The sequence below is a fragment of the Engystomops pustulosus genome, chromosome 11 (assembly GCF_040894005.1).
Source record: "Engystomops pustulosus chromosome 11, aEngPut4.maternal, whole genome shotgun sequence".
In the NCBI taxonomy this organism is placed as follows: domain Eukaryota; kingdom Metazoa; phylum Chordata; class Amphibia; order Anura; family Leptodactylidae; genus Engystomops; species Engystomops pustulosus.
In genome coordinates this window covers 59,573,385-59,595,368 of record NC_092421.1, presented here as the reverse complement: position 1 = coordinate 59,595,368, position 21,984 = coordinate 59,573,385, and the positions used below count along the sequence as shown (strand labels likewise).

General features: G+C 42.3%; 1 protein-coding gene across 5 annotated transcripts in view; it reads left to right on the top strand.

Moving 5' to 3' along the window:
- The window catches only part of EXOC6 (exocyst complex component 6), a 148,514-nt gene that overhangs the window by 74,873 nt on the left and 51,657 nt on the right, over positions 1-21,984 (top strand). For all 5 annotated transcript variants that reach the window (XM_072130744.1, XM_072130742.1, XM_072130743.1 and 2 more), the window contains exons 12-18: positions 2,240-2,311; positions 5,515-5,612; positions 7,392-7,497; positions 8,922-9,031; positions 15,342-15,453; positions 16,894-17,028; positions 18,702-18,881. In XM_072130744.1, coding sequence (XP_071986845.1) covers positions 2,240-2,311; positions 5,515-5,612; positions 7,392-7,497; positions 8,922-9,031; positions 15,342-15,453; positions 16,894-17,028; positions 18,702-18,881 — 813 coding nt within the window. The remainder of the gene's footprint in view (positions 1-2,239; positions 2,312-5,514; positions 5,613-7,391; positions 7,498-8,921; positions 9,032-15,341; positions 15,454-16,893; positions 17,029-18,701; positions 18,882-21,984) is intronic.

The window sequence follows — 21,984 nt, the reverse complement described above, 5'->3', positions numbered from 1 at the left end:
TGGGCTATTTGCATAATCCCTCTGTGATTTACAAGTGACTGGACCCTCCAAACGCACCCTTAGTCCTGCACTTTAGAATATGCAGAATTAATCTGCTGTTATTATTGCAATCTGTCCTCATTAGTCTCATCTGACCTCTTCATTAGATCAGACTGAATAGTTCATTGCGGAGTGCAGCACCAGGAAATAGTTGCTAATTATCATCCCAAATACCCGCGCCCTAAAATCTACTCTGCCAGGACACCTTCACTACACAGCTCATGCTGGACATGCTGCTTTATCAGCACTATGTGAACCACAGACATAGTAGCCTACTACAATATGGGTGGTAGGTCAGGGCCCGAGGCTTCTAGAGGGATCATGGTCACCCAGACCATCCACCAAGTTTGATACTGCCCGAAAAAACAGACACACGCACAATCATTAAGAGCCCTTTCAGGACCTTTGAAGGTCCTGTAAAGGTCCTTTAACTACAGAAACAATCCTGGTACCGTATGTTGGCAATAAATATACCATTACAATTTTTTTTTTCTTATGGGTGGGGGGTCCACAATTTCATATAGCCCAGGGCCCTTGACTTAAATCTTAATCTACTTCTTCATGAATGAGTCATGAGTGCTACAAAGCTACTCATTTATATCCTCTACTTATTACATGCCAATGTATTGTTTGTAGTTAGAAGCTAAGAAGATGGTAGATTCCTTCTAATAATTGTATGGCAGCTCTCTGGTCTAGTCGGACTTGGAGTGATAACATCACATATATTAGACACAATCACTGGCCTCAAAGGCTTCCGAATGAATGTCATGTGATTGTTGAGGCCAGTGATTCACATAATCAATCAACTGTCGCCCGGATTCCTCCTTACACTTTACAGTGGTTGGTTGTTCCCAAACTCTATAGGGTAACCACCTATAGGTGACACTATAGAGACAATCGTCTAACTTCTGTAGGAAGTCCAATTGAAATCTTCATGAGCTTGCAGGTAGTGAATAGAAGCATTCTCTATTTACATTCAGAGGGTGAACATTTTTAGCAGCCAGTGGTCCTAGTTGGTCCTAAGCTGTTAAAATTAAGCTAAAACATTTCAGACAATAAGTTATATTTAGAATAGATCCTCAATAACAAACTTTCGGATGGGATTTACACCCAAGCAGGTGATATATACAGCAAAGTGCTGCTCTCAGTGTAGTGGCCAGACCTGGTTACTGCATTGCTTGCCTTGTCTACGGGGAGTAGTGCAGGTCCGTCCTCTTACGACTAGTGATGAGCGATCAGTCTTGTAAGGATTTTATTTCCAGCTCTGGCTCTGATGAACCTGGAATAGGAAGCTTCTTTTCCATCGTCTCTTGGGAGAGATTTGCGCGGTTACGAGTGTCGCTGACCGTATTATTGCGTTCTGCACATCTGTATGACGTTTGAATACTCAGGACGCCGTACGGATCACAGCATGTGCATTGTTCTGCTATAGCCCAGTGACAGCCGCTTTTGCCCGTGCAATTTTACATCTCTTTGAAGACGATGGAAAGGTGCCAAGCAACAAATTGTCTGAAATAGAAGAGATAAGCCTCAACCCCATGTCTAATTCATGCCACGAAATTCATCTTCCTCCTTGTTAATATTTTATAGCATGAAAGCCATAAAGTATACCGAATACCTGTAAAAAGAGCCTCGCCTAAAAAAATTTCGGATTTGCATTTTGATGCAGATTTCAGAGTGTATTGTGCACCAAATTCTAGTGATGCAGGTGCCAATTCAAGTGCTGCGCTCCCCATTACTCAACAATCACAGCGCAATACATTGTATAGTGGCTGTGCTTGGTATGACAGCTCAGACACATTCACTTGAAAAGGAAGGAAGGAAGTAAATGGGCCATGACATAGTGAACCTATGAAGTAGAATTGACAATCGTTAGACGGCCATTACTGCATCAGACAGTGAATTGGTTGGCAACCCAGACATGTTCTAAGGATGGGTGTCAGTGTTAAAATCCTGGTCCTTTAACTTTCTGTTTTCGTTTGTAAAATGAAGCTCTAGCAACAATTCCCTAATGATCTCCACATACAGGATTAAAAGGGATTGTCTTCATGACATTTGGGTTAGGATGAGTTGTCATATATAGACATTCCCTTTAAAAAAGAAAAAGCATCATACAGCAGCTTAGATTTTTCTTAGACCTCCAGCTGTGGGGACCCAATGCTCATGGGTAATGCTCTAAACAAATCCAATTTCTTTGCAGTCGTATTGCACGGACCCCGATCTGGTGTTGGAGCTGAAGAATCTGATTGTTGTGTTCGCTGATACTCTGCAGGTAAGTGGCATCATGATATCTGTACTCAAGGTCCCAGTAAGGCTGATAAACATGGATGCTAGTGACGGAAACACATTGATGTGCCCAATTGAGGGAGCATGTCCGATATTTGGAGGAGTCTTATTCTATGCAGGACATGTCTTGCTTATTATAGAGTTTCTCTGTATTTTATTAGTGGTAGGGGCCAGTGTGACAAAACCCATACATTTGTCTGTCCTTCCCTCCAGTTTGGTACAGCAGAAAAAGACCAGAAAAAGTAAAGGGTTTGTCTCAGCAACCTCTATCACTAATATAATAATGATTTATCCTTGACTAATGCTTAAAATACTTGTATTCCCCATTACATAACAATCCTCAACTCTGTGTCTTACAGTCTGACATTGTCAATGCTTGATTTCACTGGAAACTGTATAAATGATCCTTCTATCAGCTCCCTCTAGTGGTGTCTACAGGTAGCCAGAATCTTAACAATTTATCAGGTCTTCTGGAAAACCTTTGGAAGCTGAGGCACAGAGGGCAGAAAAAGGCTACTGCTGTGCACCTGACAGGGCAGGAAGCTGTGAGGAGAAAAGCAATTTGATACAAACATAAACCTTTTTCTTTCAGAGTGTATATTACACAATTTCTTTTAATTTACGGATTTTTCTTTTTATAATTGGAAGTACAATATTAAACAGAATGTCATATCTGAAAGTGGTGTGTTATAAAGTAGAAGCAGCTGAGTAGATAGTACATTGACAAGCTCTGTGCAGATCTGCGTAATCCGTGTGCGCTATATAAATAAAGAAAGAGCAGGTGGAGCTGAAAAAATTGTACATAGTGGGGCACATTTACTTACCCGGTCCCTGTGCGATCCCTGATCCAGATTGTCCGACAAGGATGCCGCGATTCACATAGATCGTGCGCCCGATATCCTGCATGTGTTGCTTCCCCGCTCAGGTCCGCCGGAGTTCACCTTCTTCTTCCTGGTGTATTTAAGTGCTTGGCTTGCGACACAATTTCAAAGTTAAATCCTGCGCTTAGTCCGAATCGGTCAGATCGTCCGACGGTCCACACCCAAATTTGTGTTGCATGAAAGCGCCCAAATCCGATCGCGTGTGCCAAAATCCTCTGCTAAATGTGGAGCGGAATGGAAATAGTCAAACTATCCGACCTAAGTGCAGCCGCAGGACCCTTAGTAAATGGGCCACAGTGTCTTGCAGTGCATTCACATACTACAGAAAATTCCTGTTTTGATTGTAAAAAGAGACATTTTTGCTGGCAGATCTGGTAATAAACGCGTGTTAAAATCTGTGACATGAACATACCCTTAGAAAGGATCTTTCACCGAAAATGCCAACTCTAAAAAAAACAGTATGCCAAAATTTAGCAAATTATGATGGGTGCTTCAGTAAACTGAGCTGTACAGTAGAGTACCCCAAAAATATTGTGCGTGGGTCCTATACTTATTAATAAGACCAATGCATGATAATCACGGGACTGGTTTTATACCTGGATGATGTGGTGATCTGCATGTATACAACTTATCCCTTACAAATACAGTACCCAACAGCAAGAGGGCGCTCTTATCCTTCCAGTATTCTATAGATTGGTATACTATGTGTTAAAAACATACAGGAAGAATTAACTTCCCAATATCTTATCAGTAAGAAACCACCGTGTTCAGAGTTTTGCATTTTGCTACCCGCGTATGACTTCATACACATGAATCCATGAACAATAATCCTTTCACTGTTTTCCTGGACAAATGTGGATTTTGCTGCTTTCTAACAGCTGCGGACTGTCAAGGAAAACCACCGCGTGCCAAAACAGGAATCCTTAATGAGTCTGTTATGATGTGATTCATAGGACGCTATTAGTGGAGCCATTAATTGTTAATGTCCTTTATAGGTTTAAAGGGACACTCTCCTGAGATCCAGTGTAACTGGAGCATCTGTGAGAGGCCAATGTAGGGACCATGGAGATCCCGAATACTAAGCAGTATAAAGCATTAGGTGGTGGGGGGATGCCAAGCCTGTCATCTAGATGAAAAGGGACATTGAAATAAACATACTGTCAGTCATGTTTTATATCTCTCCAATGTCAGAAATTACTGTGCACAACATTTTGCGATATCCAGCTCTCTCCTTTGTTGTCTATGAGCGGTGGGGATAACAGAGCGTTGTGCTCAACAATCTCTGACTCTCCCATTCTAATGAATGGAGTGCCTGCATGTGCCCTGTTGCTAGATTCAAAACAATTGGAGTGACACATATTGCTGAACACTGTGCTTGTGTATCTCTGGCATGCATCTTCACTATCCTTGAGTGCTAGAGTTCACAAAGCGCTGTGCTGAACAGTTTCTGATTCTCCCATACTAATGAATGGAGTAACGGTATGTCCCCTGTTGCTATATACAAAACAATAGTGGCGGATATTGCTGAGCACAGTGCGCGGATATCTCTGGCATTCACCTTCACGTTCTATGAGTGCTGGAGATAACAGAGCACTGTGCTTGACAATTTCCGGCACTCCATTAAGACCTGTTCACCTGCTCGGGGTCCAGCATTTAGACCCTCACTGATCAGCTTATCTCTCAGGATAGGGGATAACTTGCAAAGTTGGTACAGCACTTTTTTTGGGTCCTTTAAAAAGACAAAAATGTGGTTTTCCATGATCTATTACCAAAAACTGAAGATCCAAAAAAAGGACTCCTCCAATCCTCCGAGAAACAGAACTATTGCTGGTTGTGGTACTTCCAAGTAGTTTGTATGATACAAATACCACTGGTACATAGTAAATGGCTGGGACAATTACATGAGCTTCCTGGGATGTTTAAAGTTTGTGAAATCTTTTTTGCATCCAAATCCGGCTGTAAACTTCCTGCCTGGTGTGTTCCTTCATGATGCAGAACCCTGAGACACACACAGAGCAGGTGGACTATATTTATCATCATCAGTCATTTAGGACATCGGATCATTCAGAGATCAGAGATCATTGGATCATTCAGAGGGAGTTTGCTGCACAGAAAGTAAAGAGGGTGAATAATATTGCATGTCCCATCATACAGCACGTATCATACAACTGCCCCCGATATAAGAACAAGCATCTAACATGATACAAGTGGAGGTACACCTGCAGCAGGGGTCCTGACTATAGGTTGTGTGAATACATGATGGTCGCTGACATGAGATGCTTACATGTTCTTCCTTTGTTTCTTCTAGGGATACGGATTTCCAGTGAATCGGCTCTTTGATCTACTATATGAAGTTAGAGACAAATATAATGAAACTCTGCTGAAAAAATGGGCTGGACTGTTCAGGTAATAATCAATGATAAGGTGCTTATTCCTTTATATTCAGACTTAACAAATGGAGGCATTTTAAAGGGATGACTACATTTGCTCTGTCAAAATCAAGGAGGGTGCCAAATCAACAGTGGAGGTGGTGCATGCTTCATCTATGGTACTGACAGCAGTAGTCGTTTGCTGTGTTTCGCTATCTTCATCAGCCCCATACAGGTGAACAGAGCAGCAACAGCTTGTGTGACCATTGGGGGTACAGTAGACCTCAGTTTTCATGATCCGTAGGGGTCCCAACCCCACCAATCAGCAAGTTCTCCTAAATCCTGTGGAGAGGGGAACACTTTATGAGACTGAACAGCCTATTTTAGACTGAAATACTAGTGAGTGCAGCAGGGCACGGGTGTTAGGCGTTCATAATCACACCAACTGTACTCTTCAGGGGCGGGGAGGAGGGTTACATAATACGCTGTGATTGGTTAAGAGCACTCGGTGAGGGAGGATGTTAAATACTAGTGAGTGCAGCAGGGCACGGGTGTTAGGCGTTCATAATCACACCAACTGTACTCTTCAGGGGAGGGGGGGGGGTTACATAATACGCTGTGATTGGTTAAGAGCACTCAGTGAGGGAGGAGGTTAAATACTAGTGAGTGCAGCAGGGCACGGGTGTTAGGCGTTCATAATCACACCAACTGTACTCTTCAGGGGAGGGGGGGGTTACATAATACGCTGTGATTGGTTAAGAGCACTCAGTGAGGGAGGAGGTTAAATACTAGTGAGTGCAGCAGGGCACGGGTGTTAGGCGTTCATAATCACACCAACTGTACTCTTCAGGGGCGGGGAGGAGGGTTACATAATACGCTGTGATTGGTTAAGAGCACTCGGTGAGGGAGGATGTTAAATACTAGTGAGTGCAGCAGGGCACGGGTGTTAGGCGTTCATAATCACACCAACTGTACTCTTCAGGGGAGGGGGGGGGTTACATAATACGCTGTGATTGGTTAAGAGCACTCAGTGAGGGAGGAGGTTAAATACTAGTGAGTGCAGCAGGGCACGGGTGTTAGGCGTTCATAATCACACCAACTGTACTCTTCAGGGGAGGGGGGGGTTACATAATACGCTGTGATTGGTTAAGAGCACTCAGTGAGGGAGGAGGTTAAATACTAGTGAGTGCAGCAGGGCACGGGTGTTAGGCGTTCATAATCACACCAACTGTACTCTTCAGGGGAGGGGGGGGTTACATAATACGCTGTGATTGGTTAAGAGCACTCAGTGAGGGAGGAGGTTAAATACTAGTGAGTGCAGCAGGGCACGGGTGTTAGGAGTCCATAATCACACCAACTGTGCTCCTCAGGGGCGGGGAGAGGGGTTACATAATACGCTGTGATTGGATGAGAGTGCTCACGGGAGGAAGTTTCAGTTATGTGTATTAGCATAAAAGGAACATTTATTTTAATGGTTTTGGAGAACATGAAGGAGATTTTCAAAACTTTTTTATAAGTGAAACTATTCAAAATGTTGTAAAACGAAACAAAAATTGGTACTTACCTTTTGTTTCTATGGGTAGCGCCCCTGCTGCCATCCTGGAGATGGGCAGCGGGTGACTGCTGCAGGTAAGGAGTGGGTGCTGTAGTATTGAACTACTGGAGTGCCCCTAAAAGGAATTGGATAGCTTTTTTCCTAAGATAAACTATCCCTTTAACTGTGTTAATATTTGCTTAGCTTACAGAATAGCGCCACCTGTGGTGAGAATGTGGAAGCATACCCTGGATATCTAATTAAGTGATTTTGTGACTTTAGGGATATATTTGAAGCTGATAACTACAGCCCGATCCCTGTGGCCAATGAAGACGAATACATGGCAGTCATTAGTAAATTTCCTTTCCAAGATCCAGAAGGTGACAAGGTAAGTGACCTGCCGCCCCGGTACCATGGAGTAAGTCACTTAAAGAGGAAGAGTTAGGGAGATTGTATCAGTCCGCCCAGGGTCTTTATCTGCCATGTATGGAAATCAGGCATTTGTCATGTAATTAGATGTCTAGTGGCCTCCATGGAGGAAAGGAACGTGTGAAGATGACGATGGAGAAATCACATCTGGGATGATAACCTTGTGTTTGATCAGTGACACCATTTGTCTCTTTTCTTTGCTAAATTGTAAGTTTAAGCTCATAAGGATAAAAATGTAAGGTGATGCAAATATTTGCTGACAGAGTTCAGCTTCAGGTCCCCGTCCAGCGCTTTATATGGTTGTTACATTTGTAGCACTTGTATTGTATATAGGTCTTACTATTTCTATTCCCCATGGAACCACATACTCAAGACGCCGTAATATTAGCACTTCTGGGGATATTTATTCTTGAGAGGCAGCGCAAGGGACAGAAAGTACATCTAAGACGTGTAGCATTACTTATCCGGAGGATACATCAGGTATACAGAGAGGAGACATAATAAGTGTGACAGAAAGGACATGAAGAGTATCCATGGCATGTGTGATTTCAGATACATGAGGGTAGACGTGATACATGTCGTATTAGATACACGAAGGGTGGACGTGATACATGTCGTATTAGATACGTGAAGGATGGACGTGATACATGTCGTATTAGATACGTGAAGGATGGACGTGATACATGTCGTATTAGATACACGAAGGTTGGACGTGATACATGTCGTATTAGATACACGAAGGTTGGACGTGATACATGTCGTATTAGATACGTGAAGGATGGACTTGATACATGTCGTATTAGATACACAAAGGATAGACGTGATACATGTCGTATTAGATACGTGAAGGATGGACGTGATACATGTCGTATTAGATACACGAAGGCTAGACGTGATACATGTCATATTAGATACATGAAGGCTAGACGTGATACATGTCATATTAGATACGTGAAGGATAGACGTGATACATGTCATATTAGATACACGAAGGCTAGACGTGATACATGTCATTAGATACACGAAGGCTAGACGTGATACATGTCATATTAGATACATGAAGGATAGACTTGATACATGTCATATTAGATACGTGAAGGATAGACGTGATACATGTCGTATTAGATACGTGAAGGATGGACGTGATACATGTCGTATTAGATACATGAATAACAGGCATGACACATGAGATCGGATACATGAAGATGAAACATGGCACATGTGACATCAATTCACTGTAGATTGTTATTATGGTCCAAACACCTTCTAAGAATTGAAAAACTTGGATAAGATCCACAATGATTATGACGGATAGATTTGGCTTGTAGCTTGATGTTTTATATTCACATGTGATTCTTTTTTCTTTTTTGTTTATTTTTGCAGATAACTTTTCCAAAGAAACTCCCCATGTCCCAGTCTGTCCCACAGATTTATATGCAGGTCAAAGAATTTATTTATGCAAGCCTTAAATTTTCGGAATCGCTTCATCGAAGGTAAGTGCCCGCACCTGGTGTCCATGGCTCGGTCCTTCTTGTTGTGTTTTTTTTGCATGTTTACAGGTTATTAGAGATGATCATTCTTCCTAATGTTTGTTTTTTTTGTTTCAATTTGTTACACCTAAGGGTGTACCCTGATGGGACTCCAAAACCGGTGACGAGTTTCTTTTAAAAGACCAAGTGTACAGTCTACAATTTTGGAAAGATCTAATTGGCATGAGTAATTGTACCGTTTTGGTTTTTTTTGTATCAAACGGATGCTTCCTGTGTGACATTGACCAAAATTCTTGAGCTTTAGCATCTGCATTGGGAAACATATCCTAACGGGACTCACCAAATTTTACTCCATTAAACTACCAGCCTCTCATGTGCTTTGTGGACATTTCAAACTAATTTCTTTCCATCTCTTTTTTTTCCCATTTCATCTGATTTGCTATACAAAATATTCTCCAAAGTCATGTGAAAATAAGCAGAGAAGAGTCATGTTTTGCCTGATAGGAGTCAAGATTAGAGGCTTCTGGGTGAGTCTCCTTCGATGCCCCCATCTTCAGTTCTGTAGTACTTGGAAACATGGTTCTGGTGTCATATTAAAGGATACCTACCATTTCAAATGGTAGGTGTAAGCTGTAAATACCGAGCACCAGCTCAGGGTGAGCTCGTGCCGGTACTTACTTTTGTTAGTGTTATTAACCGCTTCATCGCGGTTTTAACACTTTTTAACGTTTATAGCAGAAGCTGCTTCGGCGCTGCGCGCGACCGTGCGTGCGCAACGTCTCTGGCATTTCCTATGTATGCGCACGCAGCGCCGAAGCAGCTACAGCAATAAACTTTAAAAAGTGTTAAAACCGTGGTTTAACCGTGGTTAATAACACTAACGAAAGTAAGTACCGGCACGAGCTCACCCTGAGCTGGTGCTCGGTATTTACAGCTTACCCCTGCCATTTGAAATGGTAGGTTTCCTTTAAAGATAAGAATTTCAGAGCTACGAGCAATTTTAAAATAAAAAAAAAAAAAACCTGGGAACTGGATTTTGATCTGTAGCTCGCATTTCCAACTATGAATTTAACTGCTTGTTTCGGAGGTGAGGATGCAAGTACACTCCGGAGAGACTGCGCTACTTCTGATGTTGTTTATTGGGTAACAACTATGCATTGTGGCTCAGTACAGGGACCTTCACCAAGTTTACAGGACCCCCACCTTAGACAGGAATGTCTAAAGTGACTCTTTTCCCTGCAGCCTCTAAAGTGACTCATCCCAAAATATGACTCTTCTCATGACTTTGGAGGACATTTTTATTCTAGGTAAGCAGGTGGGATTTCACGTAAGAGGGGTTTCTGGAAAGGATATTTCTTATCCTACCTGAGGGGGGGCTGGTTGTTTAAATGTGTAAAACCCCAAACTGGTTATTGATCATGAAGACAGAGGATGCATAATAGAACAAAATGGTATTTCTCCACTTTTTTTTATTTCCATTCCTCAACAACTGCATAGAAAAACCTGAATCCACCTTAATATGAGCATTGTAAGCCCTTTGTGGTTGGAAGAAGCGATCCCATTAGATGACGGTGTATGACCCCGGCCTGTGTCACTAGTCTTGTATGCGCTTGCTGTTTGTTTAGTCTGAGCAGATTAACCTGTTCCATTGTGATACGCATTTTCTGTAATTGTCTTTCTATCCTTGGCTTGGCTTAAATCAGCTAGAATAACATTTAAGAGCCCAGCGTGAAAACACAGCGGCCAGAAGCCACCTTCCAGCTTATCTGCCCCTTCTTATCTCTTAATGAATGTAAATGAGAGCAGTTTCACACATCCTTAATTGATCCCGAGTACAATTTACACATAGTAACGAGTAACCTTTTGACCTAACCTGTAAATATTTACTCGCAAAACACACGTCCAGAAATACACTGACCAACAAGTTGTCACAACCTGATCCCGAGTGAGGAAAGCCACGCCGCAGCCATTACAAAGCGTTGCTAGTCTAATGATGTGACGCGTAGTCACCACACTGTAAAGACTGGGCCGGGACGGGAAGAAACGGAGCCGCAGGACATGGCCGACCGTCGCTGTCCAGCTGTCATTCTTCTAGGACAAGTTGGAGAACGGGAGAAATCTAGAACAACACCTCCGAGCACTATGGTCATGTGACCTGAAGGGGGCACGCAACGCGCCGCACAGCTTATAGACCGGCCACAAAATTTGCACACTTGGACAAAATTGTCAAAAAGTGGCAAAAAAAAAATTAATCAGAGATTCACAGCTTTCTCTAGTTTTCTTCTTACTTTTTAACTTCACTTACTTTTACAGGCAGTCCCCCGGGTTACATACAAGATAGGTTCCATAGATTTGTTCTTAACTTGAATTTGTATATAAGTCGAAAATGTATATTTTATAATGGTAGATCAAGACAAAAAATGGAACGCGACAATAACATGCGACAATAACATGCTACTGGTTTTATTTGTTTATTTTTTTAAATTAAATTTATTATTTTTCTTCTTCCATTTAAAAATTTTTTTTTCTGTATTTTTAGACCCCCTAGGGCAGTGATGGCGAACCTTTTGGAGACAGAGTGCCCAAACTGCAAGCCAAAATCAATTTAATTACCATTGAGTGCCAACATGGCATTTTAAGCTGCAACATTGAATCATATCGGCCGCCTGAGGCCACCAATACAGTTGAAGGAAGGAGGACATATTCAGACTATCATTGTAGCTTCTCTCCAGGGTCTCTCTGTACAGGAAGAATGGTGGGTCCAGCAGGAGTGCCCACAGAAAGGGCTCTGAGTGCCACCTCTGGCACCCGTGCCATAGGTTCGCCACCACTGCCCTCGGGTACTTTAAACCCTAGGTGGTCTGATTGATCCTATCATATACTGCAATACTGCAGTATTATGCAGCAGACACCCAGTGTGCATGAAGGGCTGAGACAATGAACCCTCTTTATACACCCTCTGCAGCACCATGATATTTGGAAAAATCATGGTGCGGCAAGGGGTTAATCTATACAGTTTTTCATTTTTTTTGTTCTACAATTTTATGGGGTTTGTTCTTCATTATGTTACTGGTTTTTTTTGTGTTTTTTTTTTTTTTTTTAAGCCAAAGCAAGACATAGATCCAGCAGAAAGGAGGAGATTTAGTCCTTCCGTTTGTATGTTCCATTTTTTTTTGGATTCACTTTTAGTTGTGGGTAGAACTTTAATAAAAAGGGGGAGGGGGAAATCATCTTTTTGGGGGCTGTTCCCCCAAAATAACTTTTTTTCATAACTTAGTTTTATTTAGTTACATATTGATGGGTGGGCCTGTCCTTATTAATTTGCTATCAGGAATTGCGCACTGTTGTGGATGTGCGGATCAATGGGAACTCTACCACTGAACCGCCAATGTTCCGACTGTGGATGTGTGATCGGCGCTCCTGACGGTTGTGTTGCACTGCCCTGTAGAAGCAAATGGAGGCGCCGGTCACGGACCTGCACTCCACTTTTAGTCTCTCATTCTGCTGACTCCTGGGGGTCCCAGCGGTCGGACACCCAGCGGCTTGTAACTTATTTCCTTATCCTGTGAATGATTTGTAAAGTGCTACGGAACATGATGGCGCTATATAAATAAAGATTATCATCATCGTCGGTAAGCTACCTTCTTAAGACCCCTCTCTACTTCTCGATTGCTGGGTGTCCTTAGGGGTATTAGCTTTATTTTTGTATTTCCTGTTTGTATACTTATTGTGCAACTTTTTCTTTTTTTTAAAAAAATATATAACTAAATATAAGTAAAAACCTATTTAAAAAATGACAAAAACAAAAAAATGGGCTTCTTCCAATGTTATAATAAGGTAGATACGGTTACCTTGCACATAAGTAACACACTGTATGCAGATATAACAAATAATGGCGCCCATGTAAATGAAGGTCTGCCCTGGGGCTGGGTCACACGTTCAGGATTATGGAGGCAATATATGAACCTGGGCCGGATTGGAGTCATATATATCCCTTCTCTTTATGATCCACACCTGGTTTTGTCTTCAGAAACTACAAATACCTGAACTTGTCTGAGAATTTGAGCAAAACCTGGAGGGAATTCCATAGACCATTCTAGCTTCTAATTCTACCGTATAGGACGGTCATTGTCTTTGACCTTTATGTAATGAGGAATTTTGACTTGTACTTCTCCCAAGTACAGGCTACATACCAGTATGTTTGTGCTTGTTTTCACCCGAAGTTGGGGGTCATTACATAAACACTGGATCCCGGTTATGGCATCATAAAAAGCCCCCGGCTGCAGTACTGAATGTGTACACTTGATGGCAGCACTTACCTGTAGCCTTTCAGGGGCAGATTGCTTATTGTTTGGATGCAGAGCCCAAAGTTTTGTTGTTTTGTTTGATTCTGTTGCAAATTAAGTAATTCATAAATAAATACGTATGTATCTATCTAATATATATCCTTCTATAATTTACCTATTTTTCTTCCTTGGTTGAACTTAATGGTTAAGTGTCTTTTTTTCAACCATATAAACTATGATACCTCGTTTGTGTCTCATATCTATCTTATTTTTTTTTATCAATGTCTTTATGCAAGGATATTTTGGTCTGCCCATTTTGCAGGTATATGATGGATAGATATGAGATAAAATACATGATGTGTAATAATAGTCACAGTTATTTATATAGCGGCATCATATTCTGCAGCGCTTTACAGATCATGGGGGACATATACTACGAAGACATTACAGAGTAATAGCATGATCATGTGAAACAATGGGAAGGAGGGCCCTGCTCGCAAGAGCTTACACTCAATGAATCAATAAAATGGAGTTTAAAGGAAAATGTTAAAATATGTAGAATACTCAGCACATGACTTAAGGAAACAGACAGCTCAGACAGGTCAATGAAAGAGGAAACGGAGTGTGAAATGATGCAGCAAGATTAAACGCAATACATATACCGTATATTCTGGAGTTTAAGCCGACTCTAGTATAAGCCGAGGCCTCTTATTTAACCACATAAAAATGGTAAAACTTATTGACTCTAGTATAAGCCTAAGGTGGGAAATGCAGCCACTACTCTTATATATAATGTCCAGGAGCAGCCTCCCCTCACTAATAAAATGTCCAGGAGCAGCCTCCCCTCACTAATAAAATGTCCAGCAGCAGCAGCCTCCCCTCACTAGTAAAATTTCCAGCAGCAGCCTCCCCTCATTTTCTTCCTGCGTCTATCGCTTCACGGCAGTGCAGACAGAGGCACCCGCACACACTATGACGTTTTTGGCCGGCAACACGTTGCGTCATAGTGAGTGCGCGCTCTGCCTGGACTGCCGGGAATCTGGAGCTGAGGGGAGGAGAAGAGGATAGTGTGGGGAGGGGGGATTGCCTGGAGGGCGAGTATACAATTTTTAAAAAATGTATTTTAGTATAAGCCGTTCGGCAATTTTTGTGCTGAAAAACTCGGCTTACACTTAAGTATATAGGGTAATAATGGTAGAATAAGATTCTGAAGGGGTGCGGTGTCATTTGTTATCAGGAAACTGAATAATGGCATCTTGATGTCAAGAAGCAGAAAGTAACAAACATTTCATTTAGGGATCCTTTAGAAATCCACTGTGCAGTTTGATATACATCAAAGACATCCACTCTTAAAGGGATCCTCTGCTTTTATAGAAAAATGTGAGCATACTATCCAATTCTTACACTTTTAGAAATGATAACTTATAGCTAAAAGCACCATCCCCCGCTTAACCCTTGCCTCACTGTGGGCCGAGCCCTATGTCAATAACTGCAGTTTTACATAAAACCTATTATACCTTATTACATATTTCCTATTGGTATTAAATAACCCTCTCAAAATTTCACATGACCCCCCCTATCACCTGTACATATAATAACCCATTGTTTGATGCAATAAGAATTTGTGTCATTTTGACCCCCTTTAAGGTCTCAGATATACTCATTGTATCGAGATTGTCCGTATTCATTTTTCTCCTCCAAGTAAATAGCAAATGTTATTTCCTTCCCGCAGTTGATAGATCCACAGATAAGTCATTATACAAAGAAAGACTTTCATTCGTTCTCCGGGATTTTTTGCATATTCTGTCCCTGTAATAATTCCCATGTGAGGCTCGCTCCGAGTGTAAGTGTCAAAGGTTTGTTCTTAGTGGCGCCTGAGGTGGAAGGAAATCTGGAAATGTCCTGATTGACACTTGTGGCTGCAGACAGAGAACATGTTGTAGGAACTTATAAGACATTCACGTCATTCACCTTACTTCACTTTTACTGCTTGTCTGTGAGGGTTTGTTTTTTATGATTGATTTCAGCTCCACGGAGATTGATGATCTGCTCCGGAAATCCACCAACTTACTTCTCACGAGAACCTTAAGCAGCTGTTTGCAAAACCTCATCAAAAAGCCTCATATCGGTCTGACGGAAGTAAGTAGTAACATGGATGGTGTGAATGATAACTAATAATAATAATTCCTTTATATAGTGCACACAGATTACGCAGCACTGCACAGAGCTTGTCATATCAGTCCCTGTCCCCATGGAGCTCACAATCTAATTATCCTACCAGTATGTTTTTGGAGTGTGGGAGGAAACCCACGCAAACACGGAGAGAATATAAAAACTCTTTGAAGATGTTGACCCTGGGATTTGAACCTAGGTCCCCAGCGCTGCAAGGCTGTAATGCTAACCACTAAGCCACCGTACTGCCCTACATGATCAAACTGGACCTGAAGTGTGTCCAGTAGATTGACATGTTTGTCTAGTATTGATATTAAGGCACAATGTATCCTCAAGATAATTGATTCATTTCAATCCCTGAAGGTCCCAGCTTTGGGGCCCTCTACAGTCAGGCTCCCATGTCCAAACTTTGGATGGAGCAGTGGTGGGACACACATAATACTGCTACATGACTGATTGAGATAATTAGGGACCCCCAGAGATCAAGCGCTTACGGTGTACAATGTGATTGTGGGATAACCTTGTGTTATCTAATTGGGACTACAAGTGGTGGTTATAATAATAATTCCTTTATTTACATAGCGCACACAGATAACGCAGCGCTGCACAGAGTTTGGCAAATCAGTCCCTGTCCCCATGGAGCTCACAATCTAATCATCCTACCAGTACGTTTTGGAGTGTGGGAGGACCCGGAGGAAACCCATGCAAACTCTTTGCAGATGTTGACCCAGGGACTTGAACTCAGGACCCCAGCGCTGCAAGGCTGTAGTCCTAACCACTGAGCCACCATGCAGGTCTTGTTCTACTGTAGTACAGCCTATTTTCTAGTATTGGATGCTGTTGAGAGGCCATTGATAGATTGACCATAAGGGGTCTCAAATGTAAGGATTGTCTATGATGAGACCCTTTAATGGCGTTTTCTGGGTGAATATCTCTAAATGACCTATCCATAGATGGTTAACACCCCCACTGATGATATCTTTTACACTACCGACGAAGTTGGAGTAGCCCGCTCCACCTGTAGTATAGCTGCTGTTGTGGGTCACTGCAGGCGCTGCTTTCTTGTACATCAATGAGAGTGGCGCCTGCGGTGAGCCAAGACCACCACTATCCCGTGGATGGAGCTATCACCTAGAAGGGTGCATTCTGTTTAATGCGGCTCATGAACACATTAGTGTCTGAATTAGCTCTTAATCTTACATTGAACCTGTAGAGCTATTTCCCCTGCAGTAGAGGAAGCTGTGTACGTCTGTGAGCATGGCTCGGAGCTGTATACACATATATATATAGCTGTGCAGTTTCCTGTAATGCAGTAATTGCCGTGTATTTCTCCGCTGTCTGTGAGAACAATACCTTAGAGTCAGGCGGGGCCGTGTCTTACAAACCTGTTACCTTTCTGCTTTGTAGCTGGTGCAGATCATCATAAACACCACACACCTGGAACAAGCCTGTAAATACCTGGAGGATTTTATTACTAATATCACAAATATCTCACCCGAAACCGTGCACACCACAAGACTTTACGGCCTGTCCACCTTCAAGGTAAGGTTTATGGGAATACTCCGCCTTGTGGTCCTCCCCAAATGTCTGATTTCACACGATCATTCCATATGTTACCTGCATTGAGACATTATATTGCCTATATAATATTAGGACATCTATAAGACCTCCTATATTGTTCTGAATAGTATATATTGACCTTATTATAGGCAAAGTAGTAGGTGCGCCCTCTTTTCTCAATTGGATCCTCAATGGCTTCATCCTGCCGATTCAGCACACATCTGTCCTATTTGCTGCGGTCCTAGCAGAGAGGATGAATAATGGCGTGACAGCAGCACTTTAGGCTTTGTTTTGTTTCCTGTGCATTATCGGGCGTCAGGAGGAGATGGCGTTGCGATGCGGTAAATACTTGTGTTTGTATACAAAATACAATGTGACGGAGCAATGGAGTCACCTGTAGGAGGAAGCAGAACAATGCTCCGCACATTGTGCTTGATCTGCAATTATAGTGTCTAAGGGAAACCACACACATAGCGGGTTATCTCATTAGTTGGTAGCTGTGTAGTATATGGGATTTATGACAATCGCATACACACATTGCAGAAGGAATCGGCAGTGGGATGCGGAATAATGGTCCACAGAATGTCATTTATCTGCTGAGGATCCCAGTGCAGAAATCAACATTTGTAATGTAATGGTTTGGCTTTGGTGGTTTTACCCCACCAAAGTACCAGCCCCCTCAGGTAGTGAGATGAAACGTCCTTTCTAGAATTTCCTCTTTTATATGAAATCTCATTCATTTACCTATAAAAAAAAAAAAAAACCTCCATCAATGTCGGGCAACTATGACTTCATTTTCACGAGAGGAGTCAAGTTTAGAGGTTGGAGGGGTAGTGTCAATCCAGAAGCCTTTACCTTCTGTTCTATAGCACCAAGAAACATGCTGCTGGTGTCATCTTAAAGATAAGGAGCTCCGATTTCATACCTCATTCCAGGCTTATGGTTCTGTAATCTGAAGAACTGGTAATATAGACAGTTAAAGCTCAAGTGCCTATTTTTTATCTGCAGCCTCCATTTCTGTAACTCAGAACCACAATCCTGATTCTTTAAAAGGACACTGTGTTTCTAGGTGCTATAGAAACAAGGACAGGGGCATCCGAAATGACACTCCCCCTGCAGCCTCTAAAAGCGACTTAGCTCAGGCAAAATCCTGACTCGGCTCATTTGCATATGAGGTTGGAGGAGATTTTTTTTTACTCTTCGGGAGAGAGTTATCTGGGCTGCACAAACCTCTTTGTTGATTTTGTGTCAGTCTGTAGTCTGTGAACCTTTTGATATCCATCAGTAATGTCTAAGGATGAAAGAAGGTATCGGCATGTTAACCAAGCCCCAGAAATAAGGAGGTATGTAACTCGCCTGCATGCAGAAAATGTATTCTGTACGCCCCTGCCAGGCTCCTTCTCTTGTGAACAAGCTTTTAGCAATGATGTATATTCAGCTCGCCAGTACTTATGGATAGGAGACTTGGCAGCGAGTTACTGCTCGCTGATGAATTGTCCACCAAGCGTCTCTGATGAGTTACAAGATTATATACATCTAAATAGAAAAGCTAAATTTCTATTTGTCATCAGGGAGAGGCGTCAAGAATTTACCAAAATATCCGACTTGATTTATTGTAATGGACAAGAGTGTAACCCGTGTACCCTTCTCTTCAGGATGCCAGGCATTCAGCCGAGGAGGAAATCTACACCAAACTCAACCAAAAAATTGATGAATTTGTCCAGCTGGCAGATTACGACTGGACGATGTCTGAGCCGGATGGGAGAGCCAGCGGGTACCTAATGGATCTGATCAATTTTTTACGAAGCACATTTCAAGTTTTCACTAACTTGCCTGTAAGTTTCTGGAAGTGGCTAATAATAATGGATGGAGGGAATGGGAGAGGTCACCCCTTGATGTAAGCAGTGCTGAAGCAGCTAACTGGGCCCCAATGCAAAATCTATACCAGGACCCCCAAATATAACGTTTTACTCTGAGCTGAGGTGTAACCTCCCGGAGCTTATGCTCTTGTCCGCCAGCTATTTACTTTCCTTGATAATAGAATATAATAATTTGGGATCCCTGTCATTAGCAAGTAACTGGCATATGGTTAACGGAACCATACAGAGGCGCCCCCTACTTAAGAACACCCGACTTACAGATGACCCCTAGTTACAAACAGACCTCTGGATGTTAGTAGCCTTGAGCTGCGATAATCATCTATAATAGTTATCAGAGTTGTCTGTAATGAAGATTTTTTTGTTATTCCTGGTTCTCATGACAATCCAACATTTTTAAAATCCAATTGTCACAAAGACCAAAAATGTTTTTGTCTGGAGCTAAAATTATAAATATTCAGTTCAGACTTACAGACAAATTCAACTTAAGAACAAACCTACAGGTATGTAACCCCGGGGACTGCCTGTATCACATTCATTGTGTTCAATCATGTGAAACCCGAAAGCTACATTGGCATTTTTTTCATCAGAATTGTTCATAGATTTATCTACGTTTTGCAGTCAGGACTTACTCAGATGTGACCTCAAACGAAAGACCCAACATAGTGCAGCAGGGTCACTATATACCGTGCCAGTGCACATGGCGCCGCTCCATGGTAGCATATGCGAGTGGGCGCATTCAGCCAGAACATAGCGATGAATTCCACAAACATATCTAGAGCCTGGCACCGGCTGGAAGACTTGATGGAAGTTTAGTTGGGGACTGTGGGTGGCAGCGCCAGTAGATCGGAGCAAGTGCCCACAGTTAGCAGAGGATTGTGTTGGGCGCTGTGATAAGAAAAACACACAAAGAAACTTATGGTAAATGACTGCAGAGCAAATATTCTGTGCTTGTAAATTCTCATCATACACGGTATTATTATTAATAAAAAAATTCACCTTTAGTTTTTTTCCAGCGAGACCTAACTATAATGCTCTGCAGGACCCTGTGAGTGTGTAATTGGGGCCGACAGGCGCATATTATCAATGAGCCCAGGGCCGAAGTCATGTCACGGTCCTCACCTAAAAACCTTTCCCTTAGGTCGCTGATCCGTCAACCACGTCGCCTCAACATTTACATTCAGTGTCATTCACTTATTCATCAATCTACCAATCAGTCTGTGTGACATCCACTGAAGCTTGTGTCTGGTTATATATGTATATGACACACACGTGTATATACATATACACACATTTTGGAGACAGAAATAAAACATTTCTACATTTACATTGACATCTGCAATGAGTTATGTCCATACAATGGCTAGATGGCTTGCCCTGTTATTAGAATTAAAGGGCTTTCTATATATTTCTCCCGGTCATATCTATACATCTATTTCATATCGATCTTGTACCATATATCTAATATTTATATGTCTATTTCATATCTTTCCATCCTTCCTATATTGTCCTCTTCTATGTAAATGTTATCACAGCTCTGGTTTAGTTTCTCCCCATTGTTGAAAGCGTTTTCTGTCAAATACCTCAATCATCGCCCGACTTCATAAACTCCATATAATTAACACTTATCCTCTTTGACCACCTCTAATTCTGTATAGTAATCCCCGGAGTGACGGCATATGTCTGGCTATAAAACACATTTGGTGCATTGAGCTAAAGATTATAGCTCATTAGTTTAGTTTTCAATAATCTCTCCAGATAGTGTACAAGCAGGCACAAAAATGTACACTAATGCCCATATCTATACTTAACCTCTAGATGAATGCACAAGGTAAGGGCGCCCATACAAGTAACGGCCTTATAAGTCTACTGATCATCTACTGATGCGTACTGATGATGTCACAGGTCTTTGATTAATCCTTAGAAATATAAATCTACCTCCTCCACGTTGGGAGAAGTCAGATTTAGGTACATTCACACGGCGGCCCCTCCTCCCTCCATAGAGAATAGTGGTGCACGGCCGCATGAACATGTTCTATCTTTTTGCGGTGTGCGGCCCGGATCTGCGCCGCGCCGCTATTGCCGTCCATGGGGACGTACATGCGGCCGCAAATTTGCGGCCGCATGTACGTCCCCGCAGACGGCCATGTGAATGTGCCCTTACAATTAAGACGTGTTTCAGGTAAGGATAAGTCATTGGTAACACATCTGACACCTGTTACCCCCACCAATCGGCTGACACTGGCATTGGCATAGAGTGGCGGTTCTTATACCTACGGATGATGACCAATCACTATCCTGGAAAACATTAAAGGAAATCTACCACCAGGATGAAGGATTGTAAACCAAGCACACTGACATACTGGTGTGTGCCCCCTCTGCCAGGATCTGCTCTTCTTTTTCCCTGGCTTTTACAAAAAAGGCTTTTAAAATTATTCAAACAAGAGTAGAAGGCTTCAGGTTCCATAGGTGTTAATGGCGCCTGGAGCCCCTCAGGCTCATTTGCATAATTTTAAAGCCTTTTTTCTTAAAAACCAGGCCATAAGAAGCTAAAAGAAGAGTGGATCCTGCCAGAGGGGGCACACCAGTATGTCGGTGTGCTTGGTTTACAATCCTTCATCCTGGTGGTAGATATTTATTATTTTTATGTTGAGCCCATTAAAGGACATCATCGAATCCAATTATTGGCGGCATACATACAGTAATGAGTGCAAATTCCTCTGACATGCCAGAAGTTTGCATGTCACAGGAAGCCCTGAGCCCTGCTGCCGGCTGGTCACGTGACCTGCGGCTCCTACAGGTGGAAGAGAAAGTTTACCAGGGTAAGTACAGTATGGATGACCCCCATTAGGGTATTGTGTTCACACTGTTAAACTCTCAAACTAGTGACTAACGCCTTTAAGTAGGTCTTGTGGGTCACCATTCTCCCGATCATGCAGGGTCTCTAGTATCCAGTAGAAATAGGATAAACCCCTTTATATGTCAATTATGATTGGAATAGGCACATTTAAAGCCCAAATGTATTGCCCAAAGTGAAGAACCCCTTGAAATAGTTCTTCAT